Source organism: Pelophylax lessonae (genome assembly GCF_965119305.1).
Source record: "Pelophylax lessonae genome assembly, chromosome: 8".
In the NCBI taxonomy this organism is placed as follows: Eukaryota; Metazoa; Chordata; class Amphibia; order Anura; family Ranidae; genus Pelophylax; species Pelophylax lessonae.
The window spans coordinates 193,678,655-193,706,593 of record NC_138775.1 but is presented as its reverse complement, the minus strand read 5'-3'; the positions used below and the strand labels follow the sequence as shown (position 1 = coordinate 193,706,593).

At 45.5% G+C, this 27,939-nt stretch overlaps 1 protein-coding gene across 1 annotated transcript in view; it reads left to right on the top strand.

The window, feature by feature from the left end:
* MTF2 (metal response element binding transcription factor 2) overlaps positions 1 to 27,939 on the top strand; it is a gene marked incomplete at its 3' end in the record, with an annotated part of 94,384 nt that overhangs the window by 44,999 nt on the left and 21,446 nt on the right. Inside the window, exons 9-12 of the mRNA XM_082265815.1 lie at positions 8,152 to 8,275; positions 12,662 to 12,729; positions 21,401 to 21,601; positions 22,537 to 22,639. Of these exons, the coding sequence (XP_082121941.1) occupies positions 8,152 to 8,275; positions 12,662 to 12,729; positions 21,401 to 21,601; positions 22,537 to 22,639 (496 nt within the window). The remainder of the gene's footprint in view (positions 1 to 8,151; positions 8,276 to 12,661; positions 12,730 to 21,400; positions 21,602 to 22,536; positions 22,640 to 27,939) is intronic.

Genomic DNA, 27,939 nt, shown 5'->3' with positions numbered 1-27,939 from the left:
TTACCTCTAGGCTTTTTTTCTTTAGGAATGACCATCCCAGCCCCCCCCCCCCCCCCAGGGGAGGGGGGTTCTCCGGAGTCCCTAGCCTCTCCAGGTTAGAGGAGTAGTGCCTCGTCGGAGGGTCATGCCTGTGCGCCCAGGTTCTGCTGGTAGGCAGTCCTGGTGGGGAGCCTTTGGTTTGGCAGCCGGTAGACGAGACTTCCAGCGGGGGGCGTGGTGGCTTTGGTTCCGGCCACTGGAACGCGCAGGGGTCGGGGGCAGGTCAAGCGGCGGTGCTTCCGGTCTCACGATGAGAGGCCGCTGGAAGAGGGGATTTTAAAACCGAGTTTCTGTTACTTTCTGCTGCACACTCTGACGACTTGGAGGAGAGGGCTCCAGCAGATGCAGGCGCCATGAGCACCAGACAGGTAAGGGAGGGTACAGTGGTGCTTCGATCTTTACTATTGGCCTTATTTTTGTGTTTTGTAATTCTTCCTGTGGGAGTCCTGCTCTGTAAGTGCTGTGATTAGTTCTCGGCCGTACAGCTTAGGCTGGGAATGTCTGTCATTTTTAATGTTTGATGGTAGTCTGTTCACTGATGGTTTTTTATTCACAGTTGTTAGGTGACTGCTGGTTTTTGTTTGATTTTAGGTCAAATGTACAGTTAACTAAGAGATCTCCTTCAGGACAAGTGTCCTGCTTGTAAAAACTCCCTGAAAGATTCTTGGCCAAAGCCACTATGTAAAGCTTGCATAACAGACCTTAACCGCTTGCCGACCGCCGCAAGTAGATTTACTGCGGCGGTCAGCCCCTGCCAGGCAGAGTGACGTTAATTAACGTCACTAGCCTGGGAGGGTCTGGGGAGCGAGCGCGCGCCCGCGCGGTCACGGACCCCCCCCCCCCCCCCCGCGCGTGTGACCAGCGGACCCGATGTCCGCCGGCCACTCGGCGATCGTCGGGGGAGAGGGAGAATGTCAGGCAGCTTGTGTAAACAAGCTGCCTGTCATTCTCCTCACTGTAAAGACACTGATCACTCGGATCTAGTATGTAGATCCGTTGATCAGTGTCCTTACAGCTAGAGCCACAGCCAATCACAGTAGAAACCACGCCCCTAGGGACACACACAGCCCCTCCCTCCCAAATAAAGTTAACCCCTTCACTGCCAGTGTATTTTTACAGTAACAGTGCATATGTATAGCACTGATTACTGTAGAAATGTCACTGGTAACCTCAAAAGTGTCAAAAATGTCAGTCAAGGGTCCGATCTGTCCGCCGCAATGTCGCAGTACCGCAAAAAAAATCGCAGATCGCCGCCATTACGCGTTAAAAAAAAAAAACAACAAAAATGACAAAAATCTTTCCCTTAGTTAGTAAACGCAATAACTTTTGCGCAAACCAATCAAAATACGCTTTTTGCGATTTTTTTTTTTTTTTTTAACCAAACATAGGTAGGATAAAACAAATTGGCCAAAAATTTTAAAAAATTTTGATTTTTACATTTTTTTTTGGGGAATTTCATATAAAAAAGTGTGAAAAATATTGCTATTTTTGCAAAATTGTAGCTCTTTTTTTGTTTATAGCGCGTGATCAAAAAATCGCACAGGTGATCAAATACCACCAAAAGAAAGCTCTGTTTGTGGGAAAAAAAGGACGTCAAATTTGTTTAGGTACAGCGTCGCACGACCGCGCAATTGTCCGTTTAAAGTCACGCAGTGCCGAATCGCAAAATACCCCCTGGTCTTTTAGCAGGAAAATCCTCTGGGGCTTAAGTGGTTAAGGATGAATCCACAGAACGAATGTAAAGATTTTTCTTCTATGAAGGAGTTAACAGATACTTTAGGTTCAGTTTGTTCCTTGTTCATCAGGATGCCAGCAAAGTACCTTATCCCGCTCCTTTGCGTCCACCTCAGTCAGCAGGTGCTAGTGGAGAAGGAGCAGGTACATGTCTTTCCCTTAAGGATTCAGATTAGGAAGAAGAGGATAGTTCCAGAGCCTCTAAATGTAAAATTATCTTTAGAAGAAATGGATGATTTACTTAAAAGGATCTATTCTACCCTGGAGATCCAAGAAGAAAAATCTCAGCTCTCTTTGCATGATCAAATGTATAAAAGACTGGATGAATCCAAACATAGGGTATTCCCAGTACATAGGGTTCTGTCAGAGACAAAAAAAAGTGGAAAATCCTGAGAGGGCCCCCTTTTTCCCAAAACTCTTAGAAGGTTCCCCTTCGAAGATGGTGAGGCCTATGTGTGGAATAAAAGACCCAAGGTAGACGCAGCTTTTTCTCAGGTCTCTCGTCGCACAGATTTGGTGTTTGAGGATATGGGTGTCTTAAAGGATACAATGGACAGGAAAGCGGATTCTCTCCTTAAAAAGGCATGGGATTCCACGTCATCCAGCCTTAAACCAGCTATGGCTTCCACAGTTCTGGATAGAACGGCGGATAGGAAGAAAGCCTTCCCTTCTAAGAAGAAATTTCCTCTTAAAAAATAATTTTGTCCTTTTTCCTCCGTCCCAAATGGGGAAGGGGCAGGAGCAAAAGGCTAGGTGTTTGTCCTCTTACAGGGGTAAAGGACGAGACTGCCAGGCTGCCGAAAGTAAATGACTGCCTTCTCTCGGTGGGAGGAAGATTATCAAATTTCCTTCCACAATGGGAGCAAATGACCGCAAGTCCATTCATTAGAAACCTCATCGCCCAGGGCTACAACCTGGTGTTCTTGAATACTTTTAACGCATTCTTGGTCACTCCTCTCCCAAGAGACAAAGAGCTTCCGCAATGATGTCCCTTTTACAGGAGCTGATACAGCAGGAAGTTGTATCCCTAGTCCCCAGGGAACAGAATGGACAGGGTTTCTATTCACATTGTTCTGGTAAAGAAAAGCTCTAGCAAACCTTGAATGATTCTAAACCTAAAAATGTTAAACAAGACAATACGATACAAACCTTTTCGGATGGATACAATTTACTTGGTGACAAAGCTTCCTATTCCCAGGGTTTCATGACGTCATTAGATCTGAGGGATGCTTACTTGCACATCCCAGCTGCTCAGCCATATCAAAAGTTTCTCTGTTTTGCTGTCAACTTGTGGGACTCGATTCGGTATTTGTAGTTCATAGCTCTTCCATTCAGTCTGTTGTCTTCACCCACAGTATTCACAAAGTTAATGGCAGAAGCACTGGAACCATTGAGGTTGAGGGGGATCTCCATTGTTCCTTAACTGGACAACTTATTGCTCTTTGCAGACTCCAGAACTCTGTCAGCAAACCTACAGGAGACTGGTCCCACCTCAAGGACCTGGAATGGCTCCTAAATTTGGAAAAGTCCAATTTGATTCCAGCACAGGAGATTCATTGTTTGGGGTACACCATAAACTCCCCGAGGGGGAAAAAAGAAAGATCCAGTCCTCAGCGAGTCGGATTCAGACAAACCTCCCAGGGTTTTGGTCCGGGTAGCAATGACAGCCTTAGGCTTGCTTACCGCGTCCATTCCCACCATCCAGTGGGCCAAGCTGCATTCTCGCCCTCTCCAGATGGATATTCTTGGAAACTGTCACATCTAGAGCCCCTAGAGAAACCAATCAAGATTGCTTCAAGGGTGAAGAGGGCTCTATGGTGGTGGAGAGACCCAGTCAATCTAACAAGGGGCCTGACGTGGTCATTTCCCCTAAACAAACGGCTGACCACAGATGCAAGTGCGTGGGGCTGGGGGGCCCATCTAGACGACCGTACTACACAGGGGTCGTGGTCCAAGCTAGAGGCCAGGAAGTTGTCCAACTGGCGGGTGTTGAAGGCCATCTTTCTTGGTCTCCTATCCCTTCAACAAGCTGTCAGAAATCAACATGTTCAGGTCCTGTCTAACAACATGAAGGCTGTTGCATATATATCGAAACAGAGGAACAAGGAGCAGGAGCCTCTTGGATCTCGCCATGCAGCGTCTCCCATGGGCAGAACAGAATGTGGCTTCTCGAACAGCAATTCACCTGAAAGGTTCCCAGAATCTCCTGGCAGATCTCCTAAGCAGGTACAGGGTAATAGAAGCCAAGTGGAGCCTGAACCAGGAAGTCTCCCTAATGGTTGCAGAAGTCTGGGGTCCTCTTCAGGTCGATTTATTTCCGAGCCAGCAAAACGCAAAAGCTCAAATTCTTTCCTCTTCAGAGGATTAGACTTTGGGTCTAGACGCCCTTGCTCATCCATGGGACTTCCCCTTGTGCTACGCTTTACCTCTGTTTCAGCTGATACCACTGGTCCTCAGGAAGTTCAAAGAGGAATCTACAGATTTGATCCTTATCACTACTTTTTGGCCAAAGAGGCCTTGGTTTGCACAACTTCTAAATCTAGCCACGAAGCCTCCCTGGAAGCTTCCGTTCAGGAATGACTTCCTAACTCAGGGAACTCTGAATCACCAGGAGTCTGATCATCTACAATTGACAGCTTGGTTTCTGAGGAAGACCTCTTGAGGGCCAGAGGTCTGTCAGAGAAACTCATTACCACACTTCTCTCTAGAAGAAAAAAGGTCACTAGAGCAATCTACCTGAAGATGTGGAAGAAATAGAATTCCTGGTGTTCTTGCAAGAGACTTCAGGTTAAAGATTAGGTTTTGGAATTTCTCCTTGAAGGAATGGAGAAGAGGCTGGCACTCAGTATCCTAAAAACCCAAGTGACGGCTCTGTTTTTTTTTTTTTTTTTTGAGAACTTTATCACAAGAGACTTTAGTTATTAGGTCTTCTAAGGCCTTCGCTCGGAACAGGCCGACAGCCTTTACAATTTTTCCCAAATGGGATTCATCTTTGGTGTTATTAGGACATACTAAAGCTCCATTTGAACCTTTTAGAGGAATCCTCTCTGAGGAGATTGGTTATTAAAACGATTTTTCTGGTGGCAATTCCATCGGCCCGTAGAATCAGTGGAATTCAGGCCTTGTCAATTGCAGATCCTTTTTTAGTTATATTTCCGGATCGATTAGTTCTTAATGGATCCAGCCTTTCATCCTAAGATTGCTACATCTTTTCATTATACTCAGGAAATAGTACTGCCTACCATTTCCTCGACTCCAGCTAACGCCATGGAGGAGTCCTTTCATACTCTAGTCGTGAGAAGATGTCTGTTACACGATCTATGACTAAGGAATTCAGAAAATCAAATGCACTCTTAATTTTCACAGGATCCCGCGAAGCCTCCAAAAGCACATTAGGAAGGTGGCTTAGGTGGGCAATCAAAGAGGCCTACACAACTCGGGGGGAAAATCCTCCTGAAGGTATTGCGGCCCATTCTACAAAGTCAGTGGCTGCTTCCTGGGCCGTAAGAGCCGGTGCTTCGCCTGAACAAATATGCAAGGCAGCTACTTGGTCCAGTTTTTCTACTTTCCTTCGGCACTATAGGCTAGACTTATGGTCATCTGCAGATCAGGCCTTCGGTAGGAAGGTGCTGCAGGCAGCGGTCCCGCCCTAGGGTAAGTTACTCGGTTATCCTCTCCAGGTGCTGTCCTGAAAGGCGATTTTGGAAAACCTAAGTTAGACTTACTGGTGATGATATTTCTAAGAGCCTTTCAGGACAGCAGCTTACTACCATCCCTATGTTTTTTTCTGAGTTATTTAATCTGTTTTGGTTGTTTGTTGTGTGCTCTGTTTTCCAGCAAGTCCGAGGCTACTCTATAACTGAAGGCATGGTGGAAGAGGAGGGATTTAAAGACTGCAGTGGGAAGTTGGGTGGAGCTACGCTCTCTCCAAGTGCTGCCCTTAAAGCCTCTTAGAAAAATCATCACTGGTAAGTCTAACTAAGGTTTTTTCCATGCCGTTCACTTTCATATCAATGGGGAGGTACGTTTTTTTTTTTTTTTTTTTTTTTTTACCCACAGGCAGAAGAAAAAGGGATCAGTGTGAAAGCAGCCTTGCGATTAGCATTTATTGGTGGGGTTGGGAATGTCATCTATGGCTGTCTGCCATGCATTCCCTTGCCAACTGGCCCCCTCCTCCATTCCTCACAGGGGGTTCCTCCTCCCCCTCGCTCAGTGGTTTCTTTCCAGGAATCCTGCCCTTAAGGAGTGAGTCCCTCTTTTCCTACTTGTACCCTTTCTTCCAAAGAGGTTGGGGTGTTTTACAGCATGTAGCAATGACCCTTCTGGCAGAGCTACCATCTGTTTTTCTGTTCAAGTTTTCAAAACCATTTTTTGACAGGTAGCTGTTTGAGCCTCTGCTGATCCTGCTTCATCTACAAGGTGTTTCTGCTGTCGTCTGTCTATTTACATTCTTTGACCCCTCCTGTTATTTCTCCTTCCCTTTTATTGCATGGGGGCTTTTTGGTCCAAGAATAAACTCCTGAACTGTATTTCAAAATTCCTATTATCTGAAATCATACAGCCCAGAGCACAGGACAATAGTCCCTCGCTATTTCCTCTGATCTGCTTACTGCTTTCTAAAAAAAAAAAAGCAAGCATCATGAGGTGGATGAGATTATGTGGGTACACCGGGGGGGGGGGGGGGGCAGTTCCAGCAAAGCTTTTTTAGTGTCTAATCTAAAGGCAGTTGTATATAACCGGAGGTCTAAGAATCAACTTCTGTGTCTGTATTGTACTCCACGATATGGAATTTACAGGTCTGTCAAGATTCCTATATTTTTATTTTTTATTTTTTATTTTTATGCTTCATACCTTAATAGCTATAGTCTGTCCACAGTTGTGCTTTGAAGTAAAGAATATCAAAATGCTCATATTTTAAACCATTAGCTTTTGTTTATATTCATATGTAGAAGCAGTCAGGCCCCTTTCACACTTGTGCGACTTCAAAGTCTCTCAATTTTGATGCAACTTTTTGCTACGATTTTGATGCGAGTTTGACTGGGCTTAAAATGTCTTTTACTCAAAGCGCATCAAAATCATGCCAAAAGTAGTGCAGGGACTACTTTGAAGTTGGTGCGACTTCAAGTCGCACAGATATGAATGGGGCTCATTGGAAATCATGAACGACTTGTCATGTGATTTTGCAGTCCCAAATCGCATGACAAGTCGCACAAGTGTGAAAGGGGCCTCAAATTTGCTCAGTATGTGTGCTTTCCGCTACAGTGGTGGAGCACAATGGGGAGGATTGTAATACTTATGCAGACAAAAAAAATTCCAATTAATGTCCAAAATGCAAATTAGGTAGTGTATTTTATCCCAAAACATGTGCTTAATGCTGCCTAATTGACTTTTTTTTTTTTTTTCTTACGTTCTAAGGTCTGGAATGTTTGATTTGTTTGACTACATTTTTCTGTTTTTTAACCTTTTTAATCTGCCCAGCTTTTAGCTCAAGAAAAGTAAAGCACATTTTATACCTGCTTTCTACTTTAATTAAACCCACTCAGGAAAATTTAAAATGGCAGCCAAGATTCATTCAGACAACCCTAGAAGCCAACAGTCTTTTCTCAAATGAAGTGTATTGATAAAGTACTTTGTGTTGCTGGCTATTACCTCCCAGCTTTGGTTGATGCAGATTGTCTGACACATGCACAGATATGCCATCTAGTGTCTATGATCTCTATCTGAAATATTTCAATTAAACGGTATGTATGGGGAGAAAAACACTTGAAAAATCGTATTGTATACATATTGGTTTTATTTCTATTATTGGGCTTTAGGTATGCTTCCTTCATTTACAAATTATTTTTTTTGTTAATATCTTTGCACATCTGAGTCTACATGTGTTCATGCAAAAAAAGCGTATGTCAAGCCAAAAAAGTTTTTTTCTAATTTTGGATTGCAAGGGGTAGATTAGAAGTCATGTTGGGATTTTACTGCTATCTGGGGCTCCCTTGGAAAGATTTACCCTAACTTCCTGTTCTGCTGACTACAGTTTCATCAGACAGAAAAAAATCAGCAACAGGGGCACACCTCAAAAAAAAACCTTAAAGGTATTTTAGCCCTTCTCTGTAGAAAAGCAGAAGTTAGTAGAGTTCTGCCTGGTAAAATGTCAGCAGGACAGGAAGTGAATTCCTCTGACCTGGATAGCAGTAAAACTCTTGGCAGTAGTTCTAACACTTCCCCCCTTCCATCCAAAATTGAGGGGTTTTGGCTGGACATACTTTAAGTGATCAATTTTTGCATCTTATAAAGCTTATCTCTGAAAGTTTGTTCCTGGTATAGGTGTGTCTACACCAGAAAAGTACACATGGTATTTTTATTTTGTTCTTTGACTTCTAGGGTAGACATAGCACACCTCTGCCTATACAATCTAAGTGTTATTCATAAAAAGAAGTACTTTGATTCAGAACTTGAACTCATCACTTATATAAATGACAACTGGGATCTGTTGCATCCTGGTGAGGTAAGTACGTTAAGTCCGTTTTTTTTTCCAAAGCAAGTTCTTAATACAATTGTAGTCCTTTCCAGATCTTTCTAAACATGCAAAAGATACAAAATTCCCTGATTTAGCTAATATTTATTCCTGGATTTAGGTTCCTTTGTGTTTTTATGTTTGCAGGCAAAATCTCCACTGTATGTTGTGTCCCCATTTACACAGCATACCTAAGGGAAAAAAGTTTAAAAAAAAAAACCCTGCTTTTTTAAATGTTTCTTAGAACCGGCTGAGATTCGATCCATCTATAGACAGGAGCTAATCCATCGATCAATTTGGGTAGAACCACCCGGTCAGAGGTTTTTCATACGATGGCTGCTGGCAGCTATAGCCGTAATCATTGTGTTTTGCCAGCCTAGAATGATTCCTGCACCCAACCCCCAACTGAGTGTTGATTTGGGAATCGGGCGATTATCGAATAATCTATGGGCTGCCTAACCATATGTTAGGTCAGACACTGTTCAAATCTAATTTACAACTGATAATGAGATTTGCCAGGAAAGTACAGATACTTATGGCAAACACAGCTTCCCAGCCCCCCTCATTAATGAGGAGTACCAAGTCAAATTTTCAGTGCTGACGTTTATAGAGAAGAGCATCTAAAATGGTAAGCCGCAAACATGATGCTGCCTAAATGGGAACATGTAACAAATAAAGTAGATGTTATTCAAGTCTGGCTGTCAAGTGGAAATACATTTAAGGTTACTAATAAAAAAAAAAATAGAAAAAAAAAATTTCTTTAAAGTGGTTGTAAACCTCTGACATGGCATATAAAAAAGAGTCGTTTTGTAACCAAAAATGTATTTTTGAAAGTGTGTATACTTCTAAAAAATTGCTTCCAGAGTGGTTAATCAAACTCGCTGAATTAGTTAAATCCCTAAAGAGCCCTCCAGTAGGCAGTAGATGCCTTTTATAGTATGTGAAGCAGATTTTTGGAGTCCCACGTTTCAGTAGTGATGGCTTGTTAGAAGTATCTAAACTTGCGTCCAGTGTGGGTCTGTTCTCCTTACAGATACAAAGAGTTCTTTAATGTGCTGGAAGACAGATGCTATAAACTAGTACCTGACTCACTTGATCTTGGTACATAATCTCTTCAGACCTTCCCTTGATGTTGTCAGAGATATCACTGTAAGCCAGAACATACACCTACCTGAGCTTAAAGGAGTTGTAAAGTCAGAAGGTTTTTTTTATCTTAATGCATTTTATGCATTAGGAAAAAAAGCCTTCTGGGTGTAGCAGCCTCCCTAGCACCCACTAATACTTACCTGAGCCCCCTCTCTTTCCAGTGATGTCCATGAGTCCCTCAGCCATCGGGGACTTTCCCTCCTGGTTGACTGAGGCACAGCTGCAACGCCATTGGCTCCCGCAACTTTTAATCATTGTCAGTTAGCCAATCAATAGAGAGGGGAAGGGCCTAACTCAGCTCCTTGTCTGAATGGACACATGGTGCTGCAGCTTGGCTTGGGTGCCCCCATAGCAAGCTGCTTGCTGGGGGGGACACTTGACAGGAGGGAGGGGCCAGGAGTAGCAACACGGGACCCTAGAAGAGGAGGATCTGGGCTCCTCTGCAAAACTAACTGTACAGAGCAGGGAAGTATAACGTGTTTTTTTTTTTTTTTCTTTCTTTTTTTTTTAAAGGGAGAGGCTTTACAATCACTTTAAAAAGGCCAAGAAAATGTTAACCAATTATTTCTAGAGTAGATGCATTTAGACCCTCTCAATCTGAGGCAAGCTGGGAGCAAGAAGCTTGAAGGTGCACCCCACTTTCCCATGTGAGGGGTTGATTTATTAATCCTTGCTGGTCCTTGAGTAGTTTGCTGTTTAGCAATTCAGGAGTGCCCCTTTAGGTCCTCAGGATATAGCCTTACCTCCGGCACTATCTTCAGCTACATACCTTTTTTCTTCCCTGTGCCACTGCGCCGGGTAACAGATTTACCCCTTGCCCTTCTTGGGATGTCCTCAAATTACAGGCTTTGAATCTAATTCCTGTGCTTTAACCTCAAGGAGCTGTCTTATCCTGTCCACCAACCCCCACTCTCAAAAATCCTCTTTTCGTGTGGCATGTAAGGTCATTAGTGTGGTACCAGATACACCTTGGTTCGTTCCTTTTTCAGAGGGACCCCTGAGCTTGCCTGGTCAACTGTCCTCTGACCTAAAATAATTCTGAATCCTCATTGTTGCCCCTAAATGCCTTGTACTTCAGAGTGTGGGGTTCCTGTATCTTTTTTTTTTTTTTTTTTTTTGTTTCTTTTTTTTTCTTAAGTGTATGATGGGCTCTTGTATCTTTGCTGGTGTCTTTTCTTGGCATCCTATTGTGGGATACTAAGACCTCATGTAAAGAACAATGTCCCCATGGGCCGAAGTGGATGACTTGTCAAGGGGGCTATATGACTGAAATATCTGGCTGGATTTTGCTTCGTCTGGTTTCAGCATTGGAAACTACCTGTGGGCGATGTTAACCAGCATAGACTGACTGACGACAGCGGGAGCCAATGGCGCTGCTGTCTCAGGTAATGAGGGGAGTCCTGGCCAGCTGAGTCTCTCATGCAACATCACTGTATCGAGATGGGGCTCAGGTAAGTATTAGGGGGGGGGGACTGAGGGGGTTGCTGCACACAGGCAGCTTTTCATCTTGATGCAAAGAAAAAAAACCTTCTGCCTTTACAACCACTTTAAGGAACTGAAAATGACTTAAGGACTCCGGAATCTCTCCACCTGGGTTTAGGCTCCTCCTTTTTTTAGCTAATATGCAGATTAGTAAAGGCCTTTCTGGCACTGTTCCTACTTCTGGATTCCCTCAGGTGAATTTTTCTTGTACTGAAAAGTCTTGTCCCTTTTTTCATGGATGCTGCTGTTTTTTTTTTTTTTTTTTTTTTTTTCATTGAATCGGGGGAGTTTGGAGCATTCTTAGTTCTGAGAATCTTAAAATCAAAGATAGGCAGGGTTCTTTGTTCAGTTGGATTTTTGCGTACAGGTGAATGTGTCTAGCTACTTCAGGGTTGTAACCCATCTTGCCAGCCTATGGTGCTCTCTTCTGCCAACCCTTGTTGTGTGCTTGTGCACTTGACCCCTTCAGTTGTGCTGGCATAGGATTGAATCCTGGTTTCGTGCTGGACTCTTCATATTTCACACCCTTTCCAGCCTTTGGTTCTACTCCATTTCAGGGTTCTTCCCTGGTGAATTGTGCCTTTTCAACAATTGTTTGAGGTTTAGAACTTTTTTTTTTTTTTTTACACTTATGGGGTCAGGTAAATCGAGGCTTGGTGCTTTGGACTGGCTGGTCTTGCTCTTGCTAGGATTTTTCCCAGGTCCCTTGTGTGGTACCTGTTTCTACTAGTGTCTTGCTCTCTTTCTTGATTTCCAATGTTTGGTCTTGGTGTTTTTTTCCTTCCCTATACAGAAAGTTGTTTTAGTCCTTGGTGGGTTTCAGGTTTTCAGCTTGGACACTGGTTCTGTGCTCCTTTTCTTGTTAAAGCATCCCTTTCTTGTTGGTGACAATTTGTGTTAGACACTTTTTTTTTTTTTTTTTTTTTTTTTTTTTTTGCATTATCAGTGATTGATCAGACCAGGAACCTAATCCTTCTTCTTTTTTTTTTTTTTTTTTTTTTTTTTTTTTTTTAATCAGCTAAGAGGACTGTTTGGGGAAAAAAAAAAAATAACTGGTTCCCACATCCACACACACATGCAGGCTGGATGGAAGGATACTCCCTGCTGTATCCATGGTATTCTGACAGCAAGGGCTCCTCTGCTGTTATAATACACTGATCAACGGGTGCAGCTAGCCGACTGAGAAAAAAGATTTCGAACAGTCTCGTTCAGCAGAAGTTGTTAGGTTAACTCCTGTTGGGCAGGAATATTTAAAGGTGACTCAAAATTATTTCCACCTATGAGCAGTTTATAAGATTTAAACACTAGAGCTATTAACAAAAATTGGTTGATTACTTCTCCATCATCCAACACTGAAATATCAGTATTGGATGGAAATGTCATTTTAAATAAGCAGATTGTTAATAGATGGCAAATCTTTGTATGTAAGGCCAGTTGTTACAAGTGTAAAGGCCTACTTATATACACTGGGGAAGATTATGTTCTTGTGAATATAATCTCTTTTCTCTTTTTATTTAAAAAAAAATGTAATTCTATTAAGATACCAGTCTCTAAAAGGTAGAGTTACAAAGGTGTAGTTGGTTGCCAATGAATGGTCTTGTGGGGGGAAAAATTCTGCAATCTGTTGTGGTAACAGAACTATTTTTTGTTGCCATTTCTATAGTGCCTACTTTTTCTGTATTTATGTAGGAAAAACGTGTTGCTTTCATAGAAGAACATTCATTATGCCTCAACTTTTTGTTTTTTCAGCTGGCAGACACGCCCAAAGCAGAACGATATGAACGGATCTTGGATGCATTAAATGAAAATAAGACCATGTAAGCTGGATTTGTTGTTTCTAGCCTCTTCCCTTTTTCTGTTTTGGCAGAAAAGACTGAAAAGAGATGGCGTGTAACCCCTCCTTTATGTTGTCGTTAGTAAATCGTTTTTTGAAGATGTGCAAGTCTAAACCAAAAAATTTAAACCATAGCTCTGTTTAAAAAAAAATAAATAAAATTTTATACTCACCTGTTTTGTGCAAGAGTTTTGCACAGAGCAGCCCCAATCCTCCTCTTCTGGGGCACCCGGCGCCGATTTGACTCCTCATTGGATGCTTACACAGAGAGCTGCTTTCCATTGGGGCACCCGTGCGGGCACGCTCCCGAGTCCTGCTGCTGCGTCCATTGACAAACACTGCTATCGATCTATCCAACGATGACCAGAGAAAGCGGCTTGAGCTGCTGGGCTCGTACTTGTCGCTGGAACGTTTGGGTTCAGGTAAGAATAACGGGAGGGGGGGGGGGTTTTCACCCTAATGCAAAGAATGCGTTAAGGTGAAAAAATCTTGATTTTACATCTCCTTTAAAGCGCCCCTGTCCCACTGTGCTTACATGAAAATGCGAACGCATAGGTTACTCCCGCATGCACTTGTCAACGGTGATCGCACCACACATGTGGAGGTATTGTCCCGAACGTCAGAGCAAGAGCAATAATTCTAGCACCTCCTGACTAGTAACCTGTTAATGCATTTAAAGCGTCGCCTATGGAGAATTTTAATCACCGTAGTTTGTCGCCATTCCATAGGCAGACGCAATGTTAAAGCAGGACATGTTGGGGTATCCATTTGCTAGATGCAACATCTTTCACATTATACAAAAGAATTGGGCTAACTTTACTGTTTTTTTTTTTTTTTTACGGAAATTGCATTCGAAAAACCTCTGTGCAAATACCGTGTGACATAGAACATTGCAACACACACCATTTTTTTTCTAAAGGGTCTATGCTAAATATATATATTATGTGTGTGTGTGTGTGTGTGTGTGTGTGTGTATATATATATATATATATATATATATATATATAATGTGTTTGGGGGTTCTAAGTAATTTTCTAGCAAAAAAAGTATGTTGCATGAAGGAGCAAAGTGTCAGAATAGGCTTAGGAAGGAGGTGGTTAAACAGGTGCCACAATGGGGTTATCCCTGCCTACCTGAAATTTACTGTGCCGAAGCCCGTCAGTCAGAGGGGCCCAGGAAAGAAAGAAAGGATGAGAAGAGGAAGAGCATCAGGGGGGAAAAAAGGTCTTGCAACTAAATGGCTGGATGGGTGTCTATAAAGCAGGTAAATATGTTGGAGCACTAGGCTTCTACAGTGGGCATGTCAGAAATCAACCAATAAATGTAACAAGCTTACTTGGATGTTTAAGATTGGCAACTCGTGTTGATCCTGCAAGAGAGGGGGGCGGCCGACCGTACAGGTGTATAATTTCCCAGATAAAAAAAAAAAAAGTCCAAACGGTATATAGAAGAAAAAGGCCAAAGGTTAGGGTTGTAAAGTGTACGTCCTAAGTAGGCAATGAAACATTGATCCATATTTCAGACACCGCTATATGCATTGCCTGATACTGTCCACTATGACCATGCAGCAGTCAAATGGGTTGTTTGCAGCTAGATTGTCAGAGCCCCCTGGGCGTTTTAAAGGAGGCTGAAAGGGGAGGTATGTACCTCTCTATTGCTGTCATCAGGATCGGGGCCCCTCACACCCCCTGGGCACATGGCACTGCCCTCCCCATAGCGTCCAGTGGGAAAGACACCGAGTACTCGAGGTGCGGCCTCGGTGTGCTAGAATCACTCAGTGAGGGCTCTCCCATCACAAAATCTTTCTATCAGATAATGCACCACTTCGCCCAGGAAACTGTTGCAATTACAAATTTTTAGGCATTCTCCTGTTTTTTTTTTTTCCTTTTTGTTTGTATTGGCATGAGACAAAAACAGTGGATAAAAAAAAAGCCATATCTGACCAATTCCAATCAAAACTCCAAAAATGGACTGGACAAAATTGTCACCTTCTCATAATTGTAAGAAATAATTGCATTTGAAGTTTGTGATGCTCCTGTAATTTGTAATTAAGCTCCCCTGTGTCAATTACAAGGTGCTGACAATATAGAAATCACACCGGCAACCAGGTAAAATGGTGAAAAATTGACTCTACCTCTCTGTATGTGTCTGTGCTACATGGAGAAGAGAGAGAGCGGCAAAGAATTTTCTGAGGATTTGAGAATAAATTATGGAAAAGCATGGACTATCTCAAGGTTACAAGTTAGTCTCCGGAGATCTTAATGTGTCCACTGCGCAACATTAAGATGTTTACCGAGCCGTCAGCCTGTGTGGGTTTTGTAGAGCAAGCAACTGGCTTCAAAGCAAAAGTGATGCGGCAGCTCCATAGCGGCCGGCCATGTGTCAGCTTTGGCTTTTTTCTGTCATACAAATACAAACCAAAGAAATATACATGAGAATGCGTAAACATTTGTAATTGCAAAAATTTTCTAGGCGAAGTGGTGCATTATCTGACAAATGCAGGGGTGTCAATATTTTTAGGAATGGCTATGTGCGGCGACAGGACAGTAAAACCCACTTTCTCTTACGTCCTCCGACAGTCGCCGCCTCTTCATATTCGTCACATATGGGGTATTAGACTTTGCTCCGAAGGAGTAGCTAGGCAACAGAATATGTTAACAATAAAGCTTTAACATATCCCACCCTCAAGGGGTGGTCCCCTCAGTCAATACCCTCCTACTTCCTGCAACCATATCTCAGTTTTAATGTCTAGCTTGTCAGGAGTGGCTGGCTCTCTCTGTGCTGGGACTTTTTGTCCCAGACTCTTTCTTCTTTTTAATATTTTGTTTGAGTTTTTTTCTCTACCTTTACTTAGCTGTTATTTTGGTCAGCATTAGTTAGTTCTTCGGACGAAGAGGATCATGCGGACTGGGTCTCGGGCTGATCCCCCTGATCGCAGGTCGTGGGTCAGTGGCTTCCCAGTCTGCCATCGAGCGTTCAGCCAGGTAACGCTCCTGGCACAGTGAACGACCCATCCCTGTTCGGTGCAGGGATGATTGGTGAGGTGGCTACCTCACCGGACGCTGTGCGGTTTCTTAACTGCCATTGTGTGCGTCTTGAATTGCGACTCTCCCTGCCTCATGTGCAGCGGCTTGTTCGCCTGTGCGGGTTCCCCACGCCATGTGAGGTAAGTGTATCTATGTGGGGACCTGTCTGTCTGGGGGGGGTCTCAGTCTGGGACTGTGTAACCTGCCTTTATTCACACTGCTTGTCTCCCTATCTCTCGGCTGCATGCTGTGGGCTGCAAGGGGGGGGGAGCTGTGTGACACTGTGTGTGTCAGGCTGGGCAGTGTGGGAAGCTGTGTGCTGGGGGGCATGTTTTTATGGCATGTTGGGGCATATACAGCGATCGCTGCAGCGATCTAACATGTATCCATATAATGGGATAAGCTTGTGTGTGTTTTTATGCACTATGGAGCGGCGATTTCGGCGCCAAACGACGCCATTTTACCGGCGCCCGCTCCGGCCGCATGGTTTACATGCACGGCGGCCATTTTCTTGTAGCCTCCATAGGCTTACATAGAGCGCCCTGGCAGCATCACTTCCTCTTTCCTGGAACACCGATCGAGGCAGCAGCAGCAGCGGGGTCTCCTCAGGTTTTATCCTTCTATTCCTGTTTGCCATTGCCTGTATTCAGTCTGTATATTCCCTGTGGGGGTCTCATTGTGCCTGAGTGTGGTGCGGTGGGCTGCGCTTGCCGCGCTTGCTGAAAGGGGGCAGTTAACCCTTGGTTGTTTCCCACAGTATTGGTGGAAAGCCAGGGGACCGCTGTTTCCCCCCCAGGGGGGGATTTAGCCACTATTGTGGCTGGCCTTGCTGCCCAGGTGCACATGCTGGTGGCTGCTCAATCTACTAAACGGCCCAGAGTTGCTCTGTCCTCTGATTCTGAGGGTGAAGGTGATGGGGCTGTTCTAGCAGGGACCCCCTTATCGGGGTCCCGCTCCTCTCTTGATCTAGTGGGGTCTGAGGTGGAGGCTGAAGTTGAGGGGGTCGATAATTCTCCCCCTGGCTCGCCTGAAGAGCTTGCAATCATGGATGAGTTGATTGCTTCCATTAAGCAAACGCTGCGTTTGCAGGACGAAGTGTGTCCTCCCGCTGCCTTGGCGGCTTATGGGACGCAGAGAAAACGCAGGACGCCGCAGGTTTTTCCCTGCAATGCTGATTTTCAGCGCGCTGTTAAGGATCAATGGCGCGATCTGCGCAAACCTTTTGCGGTACCAAGTAAATTCAAGCTGCGTTATCCTTTCTCGCCTGCCACTGATGAACGGTGGTGTGTGCCTCCACCAGTGGATCATGCAATTGCGGTTTTGAACAAAGCCACTGCGATTCCTGCAGAGGGTTCCCCTGTTTTCCGTGATGCCACGGATAGGAGACTGGAGTCTCTTGCCCGTCATACTTATTCTGTTACGGGTTCTATGCTTAAGGCTCTGTTTGCTTCTCTCATGGCGGCCCAGGCGATCGCAAGTTGGACGCAGATGCTTAGGCGCGTCCTAGTGGCCGATTCGGCCTCGGCGGCGACCCTGGATATGGTGGATCAGATCCACCAGGGTGTCATGTATCTGTGTGATGCGGACCTGGACCTGATTCCGTTGGCTGCACGTGTGCACAGCGTGGCGGTATTGTCTCGCCGCCTGGTTTGGTTGAAATGTTGGTCGGTGGACCAATCTTCACGTAAAACCTTAGCCAATCTGCCTTATGATGGGTCTCGCCTTTTTGGGGAGTCCCTGGATGTGTTGATTAAGGGGATCACCGGGGGTAAGAGCACTCTCTTGCCCCATTTCCCCAAGGCTAAGGGGGCTTCTGGGAAGAAGCATGCAAATTTTCGGCCCCCTCAGGGGTCCTTTCGTGCCTTTCGGCCGCACTACAAGGGCAAACCGTTCAAAGGCCAAGGCTCTCAGAAGAAGCCCTGGTCTGGGAAACAGAAGTCCGGCCAATCCGGACCTGCGGCCCATAACAGTTCGGCCTGAAGGGGCGCCCTCACCCAGTTTTGGGGTGGGGGGACGCTTGCTCGGTTTTCTTCAGCCCTGGTTGGCCCGTGTGCGGGACAGATGGGTTCTGGAAATCGTTCGATCTGGTTACAAGATCGAGTTTCTCTCTCGGCCGGAGAGCAGATTTTTTCCCTCAAATCTACAACTGTCTCCAGAGCGCCTGCGGGATCTGCACCTGGCGGTGCGGGACCTGAGGGCTCAGGGTGTGGTGGTTCCGGTGCCTCATCGGGACAGATTTCGGGGGTTTTATTCCAATCTGTTCACCGTGCCCAGGAAGGAGGGCAAGGTTCGTCCGATTCTGGACTTGAAAGCTCTGAACCGCTCTGTGCGGGTTCGCAAGTTCCGCATGGAGTCCCTGCGCTCGGTGGTGGCTGCCCTGGTTCCGGGGGAATTCATGGCCTCCATCGATTTGAAGGATGCGTACCTTCACATCCCCATATTCGAGGGGCATCAGAGATACCTTCGATTTGCCATTGCGGAGGATCACTACCAGTTCGTGGCGTTGCCCTTTGGGCTCGCCTCGGCTCCGCGGGTCTTCACCAAGGTGCTTGCACCGGTTCTGGCATTATTGAGGGCCCAGGGCATTTCTGTCCTGGGGTATCTGGACGACATTCTGATTCGGTCTGCGACCAGTCAGGGTCTGGAGAAGGACCTGTCTGTCACAATGCAAACTCTGCAGGAGTTCGGTTGGACGATAAATGTTCCAAAGTCGACACTGAGTCCGTCGGTTCGTCTTCCCTATCTGGGAATGATACTGGACTCGGTGCAGGCGAAGGTCTTCCTGCCGGAAGACAAGCTCAGGACTCTTCAGGAGGAAGTCAGGTCCCTCAGGGACGTTCCACACTCGTCTCTGCGGACGTGTATGAGATGTCTGGGATTGATGGTCTCGGCCTTCGAGGCGATTCCTTTCGCTCAGTTTCACACGCGGGGTCTCCAGGCGGAGATCCTGTCCAAGTGGGACGGGCGACCTCAATCTCTGGATCTTCAGATCTCGTTGAGTCATCGCACCAGGGAAAACCTTCTGTGGTGGCTCCGGTCCCCGTTGGTGTCCGGGGGCAAGTCGTTTCGTCCGATCTCGTGGACGATAATCACTACGGATGCCAGCCTGTCGGGCTGGGGTGGTGTTCTGGGCGTTCTGTCCGCCCAGGGGACCTGGTCGGAGGGGGAGTCTTCCCTCCCGATCAACATTCTGGAATTACGTGCGATAAGGCTCTGTCTTCATCGCTGGACGGACCGGCTGCAGGGCTGCCCGGTTCGGGTGCAGACGGACAATGCCACGGCGGTGGCATACATCAACCACCAAGGGGGCACCAGGAGTGCCCGAGCGGCTCGAGAAGTGGCCGACATTCTGTCTTGGGCCGAGACTCATGTCCCGGCGATAACGGCGGTTCACATTCCGGGAGTGGAGAACTGGCAGGCGGACTATCTGAGTCGCCAGACCCTGGATCAGGGGGAATGGTCTCTCCATCCGGCTGTCTTCCAGATGTTGTGCGCGAAGTGGGGTCTTCCAGATGTGGACCTGTTCGCGTCTCGCCTCAACTACAAGGTGAAGAGGTTCGTGGCAAGGACGCGCGACCCTCGGGCAGACGCGTCGGACGCGTTAGTGGCCCCGTGGCATCAGTACAGGCTGATGTACGCTTTTCCACCGATTCAGTTGCTGTCCAGGTTCCTTCGCAGGTTACACTCGGAACGCAGCACGGTGATTCTTGTGGCACCGGACTGGCCTCGCCGGTCCTGGTACGCAGACCTCGTGAATCTGGCGGTCGACGCCCCCTGGCGTCTGCCTCTTCGAGACGATCTACTGTCTCAAGGACCGATTTACCATCCTGCTTTACAGTCGCTGGCTTTGACGGCCTGGCTGTTGAGACCGAGGTCCTGAAGGAGAAGGGTCTCTCTCCAGAGGTCGTTCATACCTTGATCAACGCGAGGAAGTCTTCCTCGGGAAAGGTTTATTACCGTACTTGGAAGGCCTATTTTGCCTGGTGTGAGTCCAGGGGGTTTTCACCCCGCACGTACTCGGTTTCCCGTGTGCTGTCTTTCCTTCAGACGGGTGTCGATCAGCGTTTGGCGCTGGCCACGATAAAGGGTCAGGTGTCTGCGCTGGCCGTTCTGTTTCAACGTCCCGTGGCTTCCAACTCCTTGGTTGGCACTTTTATTCAGGGTGTGCGGCATCTGGTTCCTCCTAGGAGGGATCCTTTGCCCCCCTGGGACTTGAATCTAGTTCTTTCTGTGTTACAACGTGCTCCTTTTGAACAGATCAGGGAGATCTCGTTGTCTCTGTTGTCCAAAAAGGTCGCCTTTTTGGTGGCGATCACTTCGGCTCGCAGAGTGTCGGAACTGGCGGCTTTGTCCTGCAAGTCTCCGTACCTGGTTGTTCATTTGGATAAGGTGGTCTTGCGACCTAATCCTTCTTTTCTGCCGAAACGAGTTTCGGAATTCCATTTTAACGAGGATATTGTTTTGCCTTCGTTGTGCACGAAGCCTAAACATCCAAAGGAGGTGAGATTGCACTCTCTGGATGTTGTTCGGGCGATTAGGGTTTACCTTAAATCGACTGAGTCTTTTCGTAAGACGGACTCCTTGTTTGTTCTTCCAGAGGGTCCTCGGAAGGGCATGGCGGCTTCGGCCTCTACCATCGCCAAATGGATCAGGCAGACCATTGAACAGGCCTATGCCTTGCAGGGGAAGGTTCCCCCTGTGCCCGTGAAGGCGCACTCTACTAGATCACTGAGTACGTCTTGGGCCTGCCGTCATGGGGCTTCTGTAGCCCAGGTGTGTAAGGCGGCGACCTGGTCGACCGTGCACACTTTCACAAAATTCTACAAAGTAGATGTTCAGGCATCGGCGGATGCTTCCTTTGGCCGCAAGGTTCTTAGTGCGGCTGTTCCATAGGGTCCCTTGTTGGGGACTCCTGGCTGTTGGGATATCTTTGTATTCCCTGTTTTTTTTGTCTTTTCCTGGGTTGTTGCTCCTGTTGAGCACTTATTTTTGCTGTTGCCCAGCTGGTTTCCTTCCTTTGGTAAGGTTCCTTTCTTTGATGTGGAGACTGCGTTGCCTTTCGGCGCGGATGCGTTTCCCACCCCTCATGTTTGCACTGCTTTGGGACGTCCCCATATGTGACGAATATGAAGAGGCGGCGACTGTCGGAGGACGTAAGAGAACGGAATTTTTGTAAAATCTTACCTGTAAAATTCCTTTCTCTGAGTCCTCCGACAGTCGCCGCCCCCGCCCCTCTTTTGGGGTTGAATGTATACTCTACTGCTATTCCACTAAAACTGAGATATGGTTGCAGGAAGTAGGAGGGTATTGACTGAGGGGACCACCCCTTGAGGGTGGGATATGTTAAAGCTTTATTGTTAACATATTCTGTTGCCTAGCTACTCCTTCGGAGCAAAGTCTAATACCCCATATGTGACGAATATGAAGAGGCGGCGACTGTCGGAGGACTCAGAGAAAGGAATTTTACAGGTAAGATTTTACAAAAATTCCGTTTTTCCTGCCAATGCATTCATTTGTGTGTTACGTGGTTAGGAATATGTTAAAAGTATTGTCAGGTATTCTATATCCCCATCAGCTAAATTTCCCATCACTTCTGCAGATTTATTTTAAATATGTTTTGCTGCACAGGTTTATGTCTGGGAAAGAAATCAAGAAAAAGAAACATTTGTTTGGTCTCAGAATTCGGGTTCCTCCTGTTCCTCCAAATGCTGCTGTGAAACTGGAGAAAGAAGAGAGCACATCGCATGAATTCAAGATTAAAGGCAGGAAGTCTTCAAAGCTTCATCCGGTTACAAAGCAAGTAGTAGCAAAAGCCTTGAGCATTAATCTGTGTTTTCTGGTTACACAAACCTGAATGGCACCCCCTCTCCCAGTTCTCCAAGTAGAGATAGAGTGAGCTGTTCATGCAAACTGAAAGATGTAGAAACTGTCCTGGGACTACTTGTTACAGTTCAGCATTTATTGTGCACTTTGAAGTATGTACGTACAGTCAGAATTGTATACCCATAACAATGATATAAAGTAATGTATAAACTTCAGTTTCATAAAACATTTTTACTTTGAAAAAGTATGGCTTTGTGAATTATAAAACACTGATATGTGTGCTTCCAGGCAGTACTCTTCTTGGAAAACGAAAGGCTGTGGAGCCAGACCTTTACGCAGGCCATAGATTCTATTTTCAATTTCCCCATCAACACTATGGGGGGGAATCCCTCCCGCACTGCTGTTTTCTGCTGGCACGGGGAGTCTTGGCTGGGAGAACACATTACTGCCAGCGGTTATAGCTGCTAGCGGTATTAATCGAATGCCAAATATCCGACAGGCTGGTAGTACTGAATTCAATTGATGGATAGACCTCCGTACAACTGCTTGCCCATAAATGGATCGACTCGCGGCTAATCCCTGCTGAACAGGCTGAAGTTTGATCCATCTGTGGCCGGCTTTAGTCTGTTTTTTTTTTTTTCTTAAAGGCCCATCATTCTCACAATGACTTGGCACATTTGAGACATTAAACACACAATACCTATGGGGAAAGTACAGGACCTAAGCCTACATTCCATTAGTAGGAATACAAATCCTACATCTGCCCAAATTTGTGCATCTTTTTGACTGAATGCAGCCATAGTTTTGCATGATGGTGGCAGCAAACTGCACCAAGTAGGATAAATGTTAACCTGCACCTGTGGATAGCAAATTATGGATAACAATAAGCTTTGAACTAGAAGTTATAACATTCTGGCTTATGTAATTTTCCTTCATTCTAGAGCGGAAAATAATGGAGAAGTGAAGAAGAGAAAGCCAGTAGGTCGCCCACCAGGTTCACATAGAAGAAAGATCTTACAAAATGACACTCTCGACTCTTCATCGGTAATCATGAATGCATGTTGTACAGCTTAGACATGGTTACAGAGCAAAGATACTTATAGGTGGTTGGCTTCAAACCTGTGTAACAAAATGTATTTTTTATAACACAACTTGTACATTGTATTTATATGTGTGCTAGTGTTTTGGCTCTTATTGCTTTCGCAAAAGTAAATGTCCAAAACAAGGCAAATTTGAAGGCATTAATAATGTATATTATTCAATATGCACTTATAATTAATGTATCTTCAATATGTATAATTTTAACCACTTAAGGACTAGGCCTATTTCTGACACTTGTTTACAAGTTAAAATCAGTATTTTTTTGCTTGAAAATGACTAAGAACCCCCAAACATATATATATTTTTTAACAAAGACTCTGGAGAATAAAATGGCGGTCATTGCAATATTTTTTGTGATGTGACGCGGTATTTGCGCAGCAGTCTTTCAAACACAATTTTTTGGGAAAAAATAAATTTCAGTGAATAAAAAAAAAAAAAAAACTATAAACCGTAGGATTAGCCCATTTTTCTTTTCTATAATGTGATGAAAGATAATGTTTTGCCGAGTAAATAGATACCCAACATTTCATGCTTCAAAATTGTGCACGCTCGTGGAATGAACAAACATTGGTACTTAAAAATCTCCATAGTTGACGCTTTCACAATTTCTACAGGTTACCAGTTTGGAGTTCGAGGTCTAGGGCTAGAATTTTTGCTTTCGCTCTAACGATCGCGAAGATACCTCACATGTGTGGTTTGAACACCGTTTACATATCTGGGCGCAATTTGCATATGTGTTCACTTCTGCTCATGAGCTCGAAGTGACAGGATGCTTAAAAAAAAGTGTTTTTTTTTATCCTATTGTGAACTTCCCTTGAAATAGAAACAAGCAGGACAGGTCCTCTTTAATGTGAGATCTGGTGTCAAAAAGACCCCAGATCGCACATCTACACAAAAAAAAAGCCATTTCAAACCTTTGGGAGGAAGCGACGTATGACGCCGCTCTGGTCCTCCAAGGCCATACAGTCGAGTGGAGGCTAGCTTGCCCTCACTCGACTTCCTGCTTAGGAGGTGAAAGGACCGGATCGTTTTCCCTGCTACCGACGGCTCTGGTAGGCTGGGAATACCTCTCCCGCCACCCATAAAAGTGATTCTGCAGGGAATCCGCCGATGGGACGACTTTTATGATAAAAAGGACCTCCCTCACAGTAAAAAAAATACTGGGGTTATGGCACCTAACTGGTATTTAACGTCAAAGTAGCGATATGACTGCGGCAGGCGCTCCGGAAGCGGTTAATTGTGTTTTTTAGCAAGCAGGAGGAATTATGAGAAGTTGTTACATTTTTACAAGGATAAAGTGGTTATAAAGGTTAAATCTTTTTTTACCTTAATGCATTCCCTGCACTAAGGTAAAAAAATGTTTGGGTAGTAATTTTGCGCGCCCTCCTTGTGTGCCACAATAGGGCTTTCTCTGGTGGCGCACTGAGAAGAGGCATGAGTGTTGGCGGGGGGACCCGAGAAAAGGCGTTGTAGGGCCATCTGTGCAATGCCATTGCACAGAGCAGGTAAGTATATCAGGTTTGTAAGGTTTATTTTTGTTTTTTTAACCCCTTCCATACCGCACCATAATAAAATGACGGTGGCAGGAAGTCTTTCTCGATCCGGGCGGCCGTCATATGACGTCCGCCCGCTCTCGCCGCTACTCATCAGTACCTATCACCTGCCCATAAGAGTACCCGAGTACCTGTCACCTGCCTATTGGAGTACTCGAGTACCTGCCACTTGCTCATCAGTACCAGAGTACCTGCCCAGCAAAGTACCAGAGTACCTGTCACCCTTCATACAGCCACCATAAGTCTAAGTCCAAAAAGGTTTATATACGTCTGTTTAAACCTAAATACCGATGTTATGGCAGCAGATAGCTGCCATAACCCTGGTATTTTTTTAAACGGTGGACGGTTGGCTTTCCGATCAGGGTGGTCCCAGCGGCGGTTTCCCGCCGCATCCCGGTCCTTTTCCCTGCTTACTGGACCCGCCGGCAGCGGGGAAAACGATCCGACCCGGATCCTCACAGACAGGATGTCGAGTGAGGGCAAGCTTGCCCTCACTCGACTCTATGGTCTTGGAGGACCGGAGCTACGGCAAACGTCGTTGCCTAGCAACCGGTTTAAAGGTCTTTTTTTTTTTTTTCATTTTATTTTATTTTTTAATTTTTTCTATCATTTAGTGTACTTGTGAGATCTGAGGACTTTTTGACCTCAGATCTCACAAAAAAGAGGTCCTGTCGTGCCTTTTTCTATTACAAGGAATGTTTACGTTCCTTGTAATAGAAATAAAAATGATCAATTATTATTTTTTTTTTTTTTTTTTAAACGGTGTAAAAATAATAAAATTAATAGTAAAAAAAAAAAATTAAAGCTCCCTGACCCCGTGAGCTCGTGCGCAGAAGCGAACGCATACGGAAACCCCGCCCACATATGTAAACAGTGTTCAAACTACACATGTGAGGTATCGCCGCGATCGTCAGAGCAAGAGCAATAATTTGAGCCCTAGACCTCCTCTGTAACTCTAAGATGGCAACCTGTAGAAAAAGTGTCGCCTATAAGGATTTTCAAGTACCAAAGTTTGTCACCATTCTGTGAGCATGCGCAATTTTGAAGCATGACGTGTTGGGTATCTATTTACTCGGCGTAACATTATCTTTCATATTATGGAAAACATTTGGGCTAACTTTACTGGTTTCTTATTTTTTAATTAAAAAAAGTGAATTTTTTCCAAAAAAATTGCGTTTGGAAGACCGCTGCGCAAATAGGGTGTGATAAAAAATATTGCAATCTCCATTTTATTCTCTAGGGTCTCTGCTAAAAAAAATATATAATGTTTGGGGGTTCTAAGTAGTTTTCTAGCAAAAACAACGGATTTTAGCTTGTAAACACCAAATGTCAAAAATAGGCCTAGGCAAGTGGCTAGGATGCATGATGGTGCTCCTTGGATGTTGGGCCCCTCTATATGGCTAGGCTGTGAAAAAGTCTCACACATGTGGTATTGCCATACTCAGGAGGAGTGGCAGAATGTATTTTGGGGTGTCATTTTTGCTGTGTACATGCTATGTGTTAGGAATATCCTATAAATTGAAAACTTTGTGTAAAAAAAAAAAAAAAATTTCCCTAAAACGTCTTTCAGGACAGCACCTTAGAGAGATGGCTCCTCCCTCTCCTCATCAGGAAACACCCCATCCACCAGATTTTAAAAGGAGGCTTCTCCCACCATTCATCAGTTTTTGTGTTTCCTCCGGCCGAGGAACACCTCTGTGGGGAGCTGGGCTCTTAAGGTGCTATCCTGAGAGACCGGGCTTCCTACGTCCACCTACCCTTTTTTGGAGACGATTGCTTCTCCCATTCACGCGACCGACTGCAGTGCATGGGCTCCTTCTTCCTCTTCAGTGCTCTAGGCTGAGTCAAGACCCCGCAGAGCACAGCCCTGGGAAGGCATCTTGGAGGAGCGGAACGATTTTTCTTAGGTCCGCCGCCTTTTTTTTTCAAATTTGCCGCCATTTCTCCGGATCGAGTGACGCTCGTCCGGACCGGAAGTGAGGTTCCGGAAAGGGCAGCGTTCTGCAGGGGGCGTATGGCGTCATTTCCGCCGGACGCAGAGGAAGAAGGGAGGAGCAAGCTGGTGCCTTATTCCGGATCCGGTCCAGTGCAGGTGCGCTTTGGTCTCCGGAACCGGTACCGAAGCCACGGGTGATACCGCTGCCAAGCGATGGAAGCTTCTTCAGCGAGTGGGACAGGCACAGGCACCAGTAAGGCCCAGGTAAGGGGTATCTTTATATGGCCTATCTTACTGTGGGGTCTCTCTCCATCCCTTTTATCTTTCCCCCCGGTGGCTGGGGGCCTGTCAGGGCACATGGGACTTCCCTTTAAATGTCTTTCTGTGCACCTTTGGTGGCCCTGAGAATCAGGCTGACTTTTAAGAAGCATGTGTATGTTTTCCCATTCATGTCTTCCAGGCTAAAAGCTCTGAAACTGTTTTCAAGAGAAAGTGTCCTTCATGCAAAGCAAAGTTGTCGGAAAGTTGGAAAAAGACACTTTGCCAGGGATGTATTGATGCTCTAGTAAAGGAAGAAGCATCTACAGTTTGTGGCGATTTAGTCGCATCTGTAAGGAAGGAATTGGATGCTACCATCCAATCTTTTCGGTCATCCCTACAGGACCCTGCCCTGAGTCAGCCATCAGCCTCACTGTCCTCTCAGGGTTCACAATTGCTTCCTTCGGTGGGGACAGAAGGGGTTCCTTCCACCCAAGGAGATAATTCCCCCTCACATTCCAAGGAGGATTCAGAGGAAGAAGAGGAGGGAGGGGCACAAAGCAGGCCCACTAAATACAAACTATCCTTAGAGCAAGTGGATGGTCTCCTGAGGGCAGTTTACATCACCCTGGGTCTAGAGGAGGAAAAGAAGGAACTGTCCCTACATGACAAAATGTATGCAGGCTTGGAAGAGCCTAAGGGCCGTATCTTCCCAGTGCATCAGACCATCTCAGATGCAATTAAACATGAGTGGACTGATCCGGAAAAGAAAACCTTCTTCCCTAAAGCCTTTAAAAGGCGATTTCCTTTTGATGAGGACCCAGGAGCTCCCTGGAATAAGATGCCAAAGATTGATGCAGCCTTCTCCCAGGTTTCTAGGTCAACAGACCTAGCATTTGAAGACATGGGAATACTGAGGGATCCCATGGATAAGAAGATGGACCAGCAACTTAAGAGATCCTGGCAATCCATCATGGGGAGTCTGAAACCTGCCATGGCAGTAACCTGTGTGTCCAGGAATTTGGAATACTGGCTTAGCCAGCTAAAAGCACACATCACAGCAGACTCACCTAAACAGGAAATTTTGGATTCCTTTTCCACGCTCTCCACGGCCATAGCCTTCATTGCTGACGCTTCAGCAGAGTCAGTGAAGATGACAGCAAGATCTGCAGCTTTATCCAACTCAGCCAGAAGGGCTCTTTGGTTAAAGACATGGCCTGGAGATACAGCTTCTAAAAATAAGCTGTGTGGAATTCCTTTTCAAGGGGATCTACTATTCGGGCCTGGGCTAGACTCTGTTCTAGATAGAACAGCAGACAAAAAGAAGTCTTTTCCTGTGAAGAAGAAACAGGCAGCAAAGAAGCTTTTTCGACCTCAAAAAGCTCAGCAAAATAGCAGACCCCAGGAGAAGAGAAGAAACTGGTCGACACAAAAACCCAAAGGGAAAGGAGGTGTTCTCTTCCATCCTCCTGTGTCAACCAACAAAACACAATGAC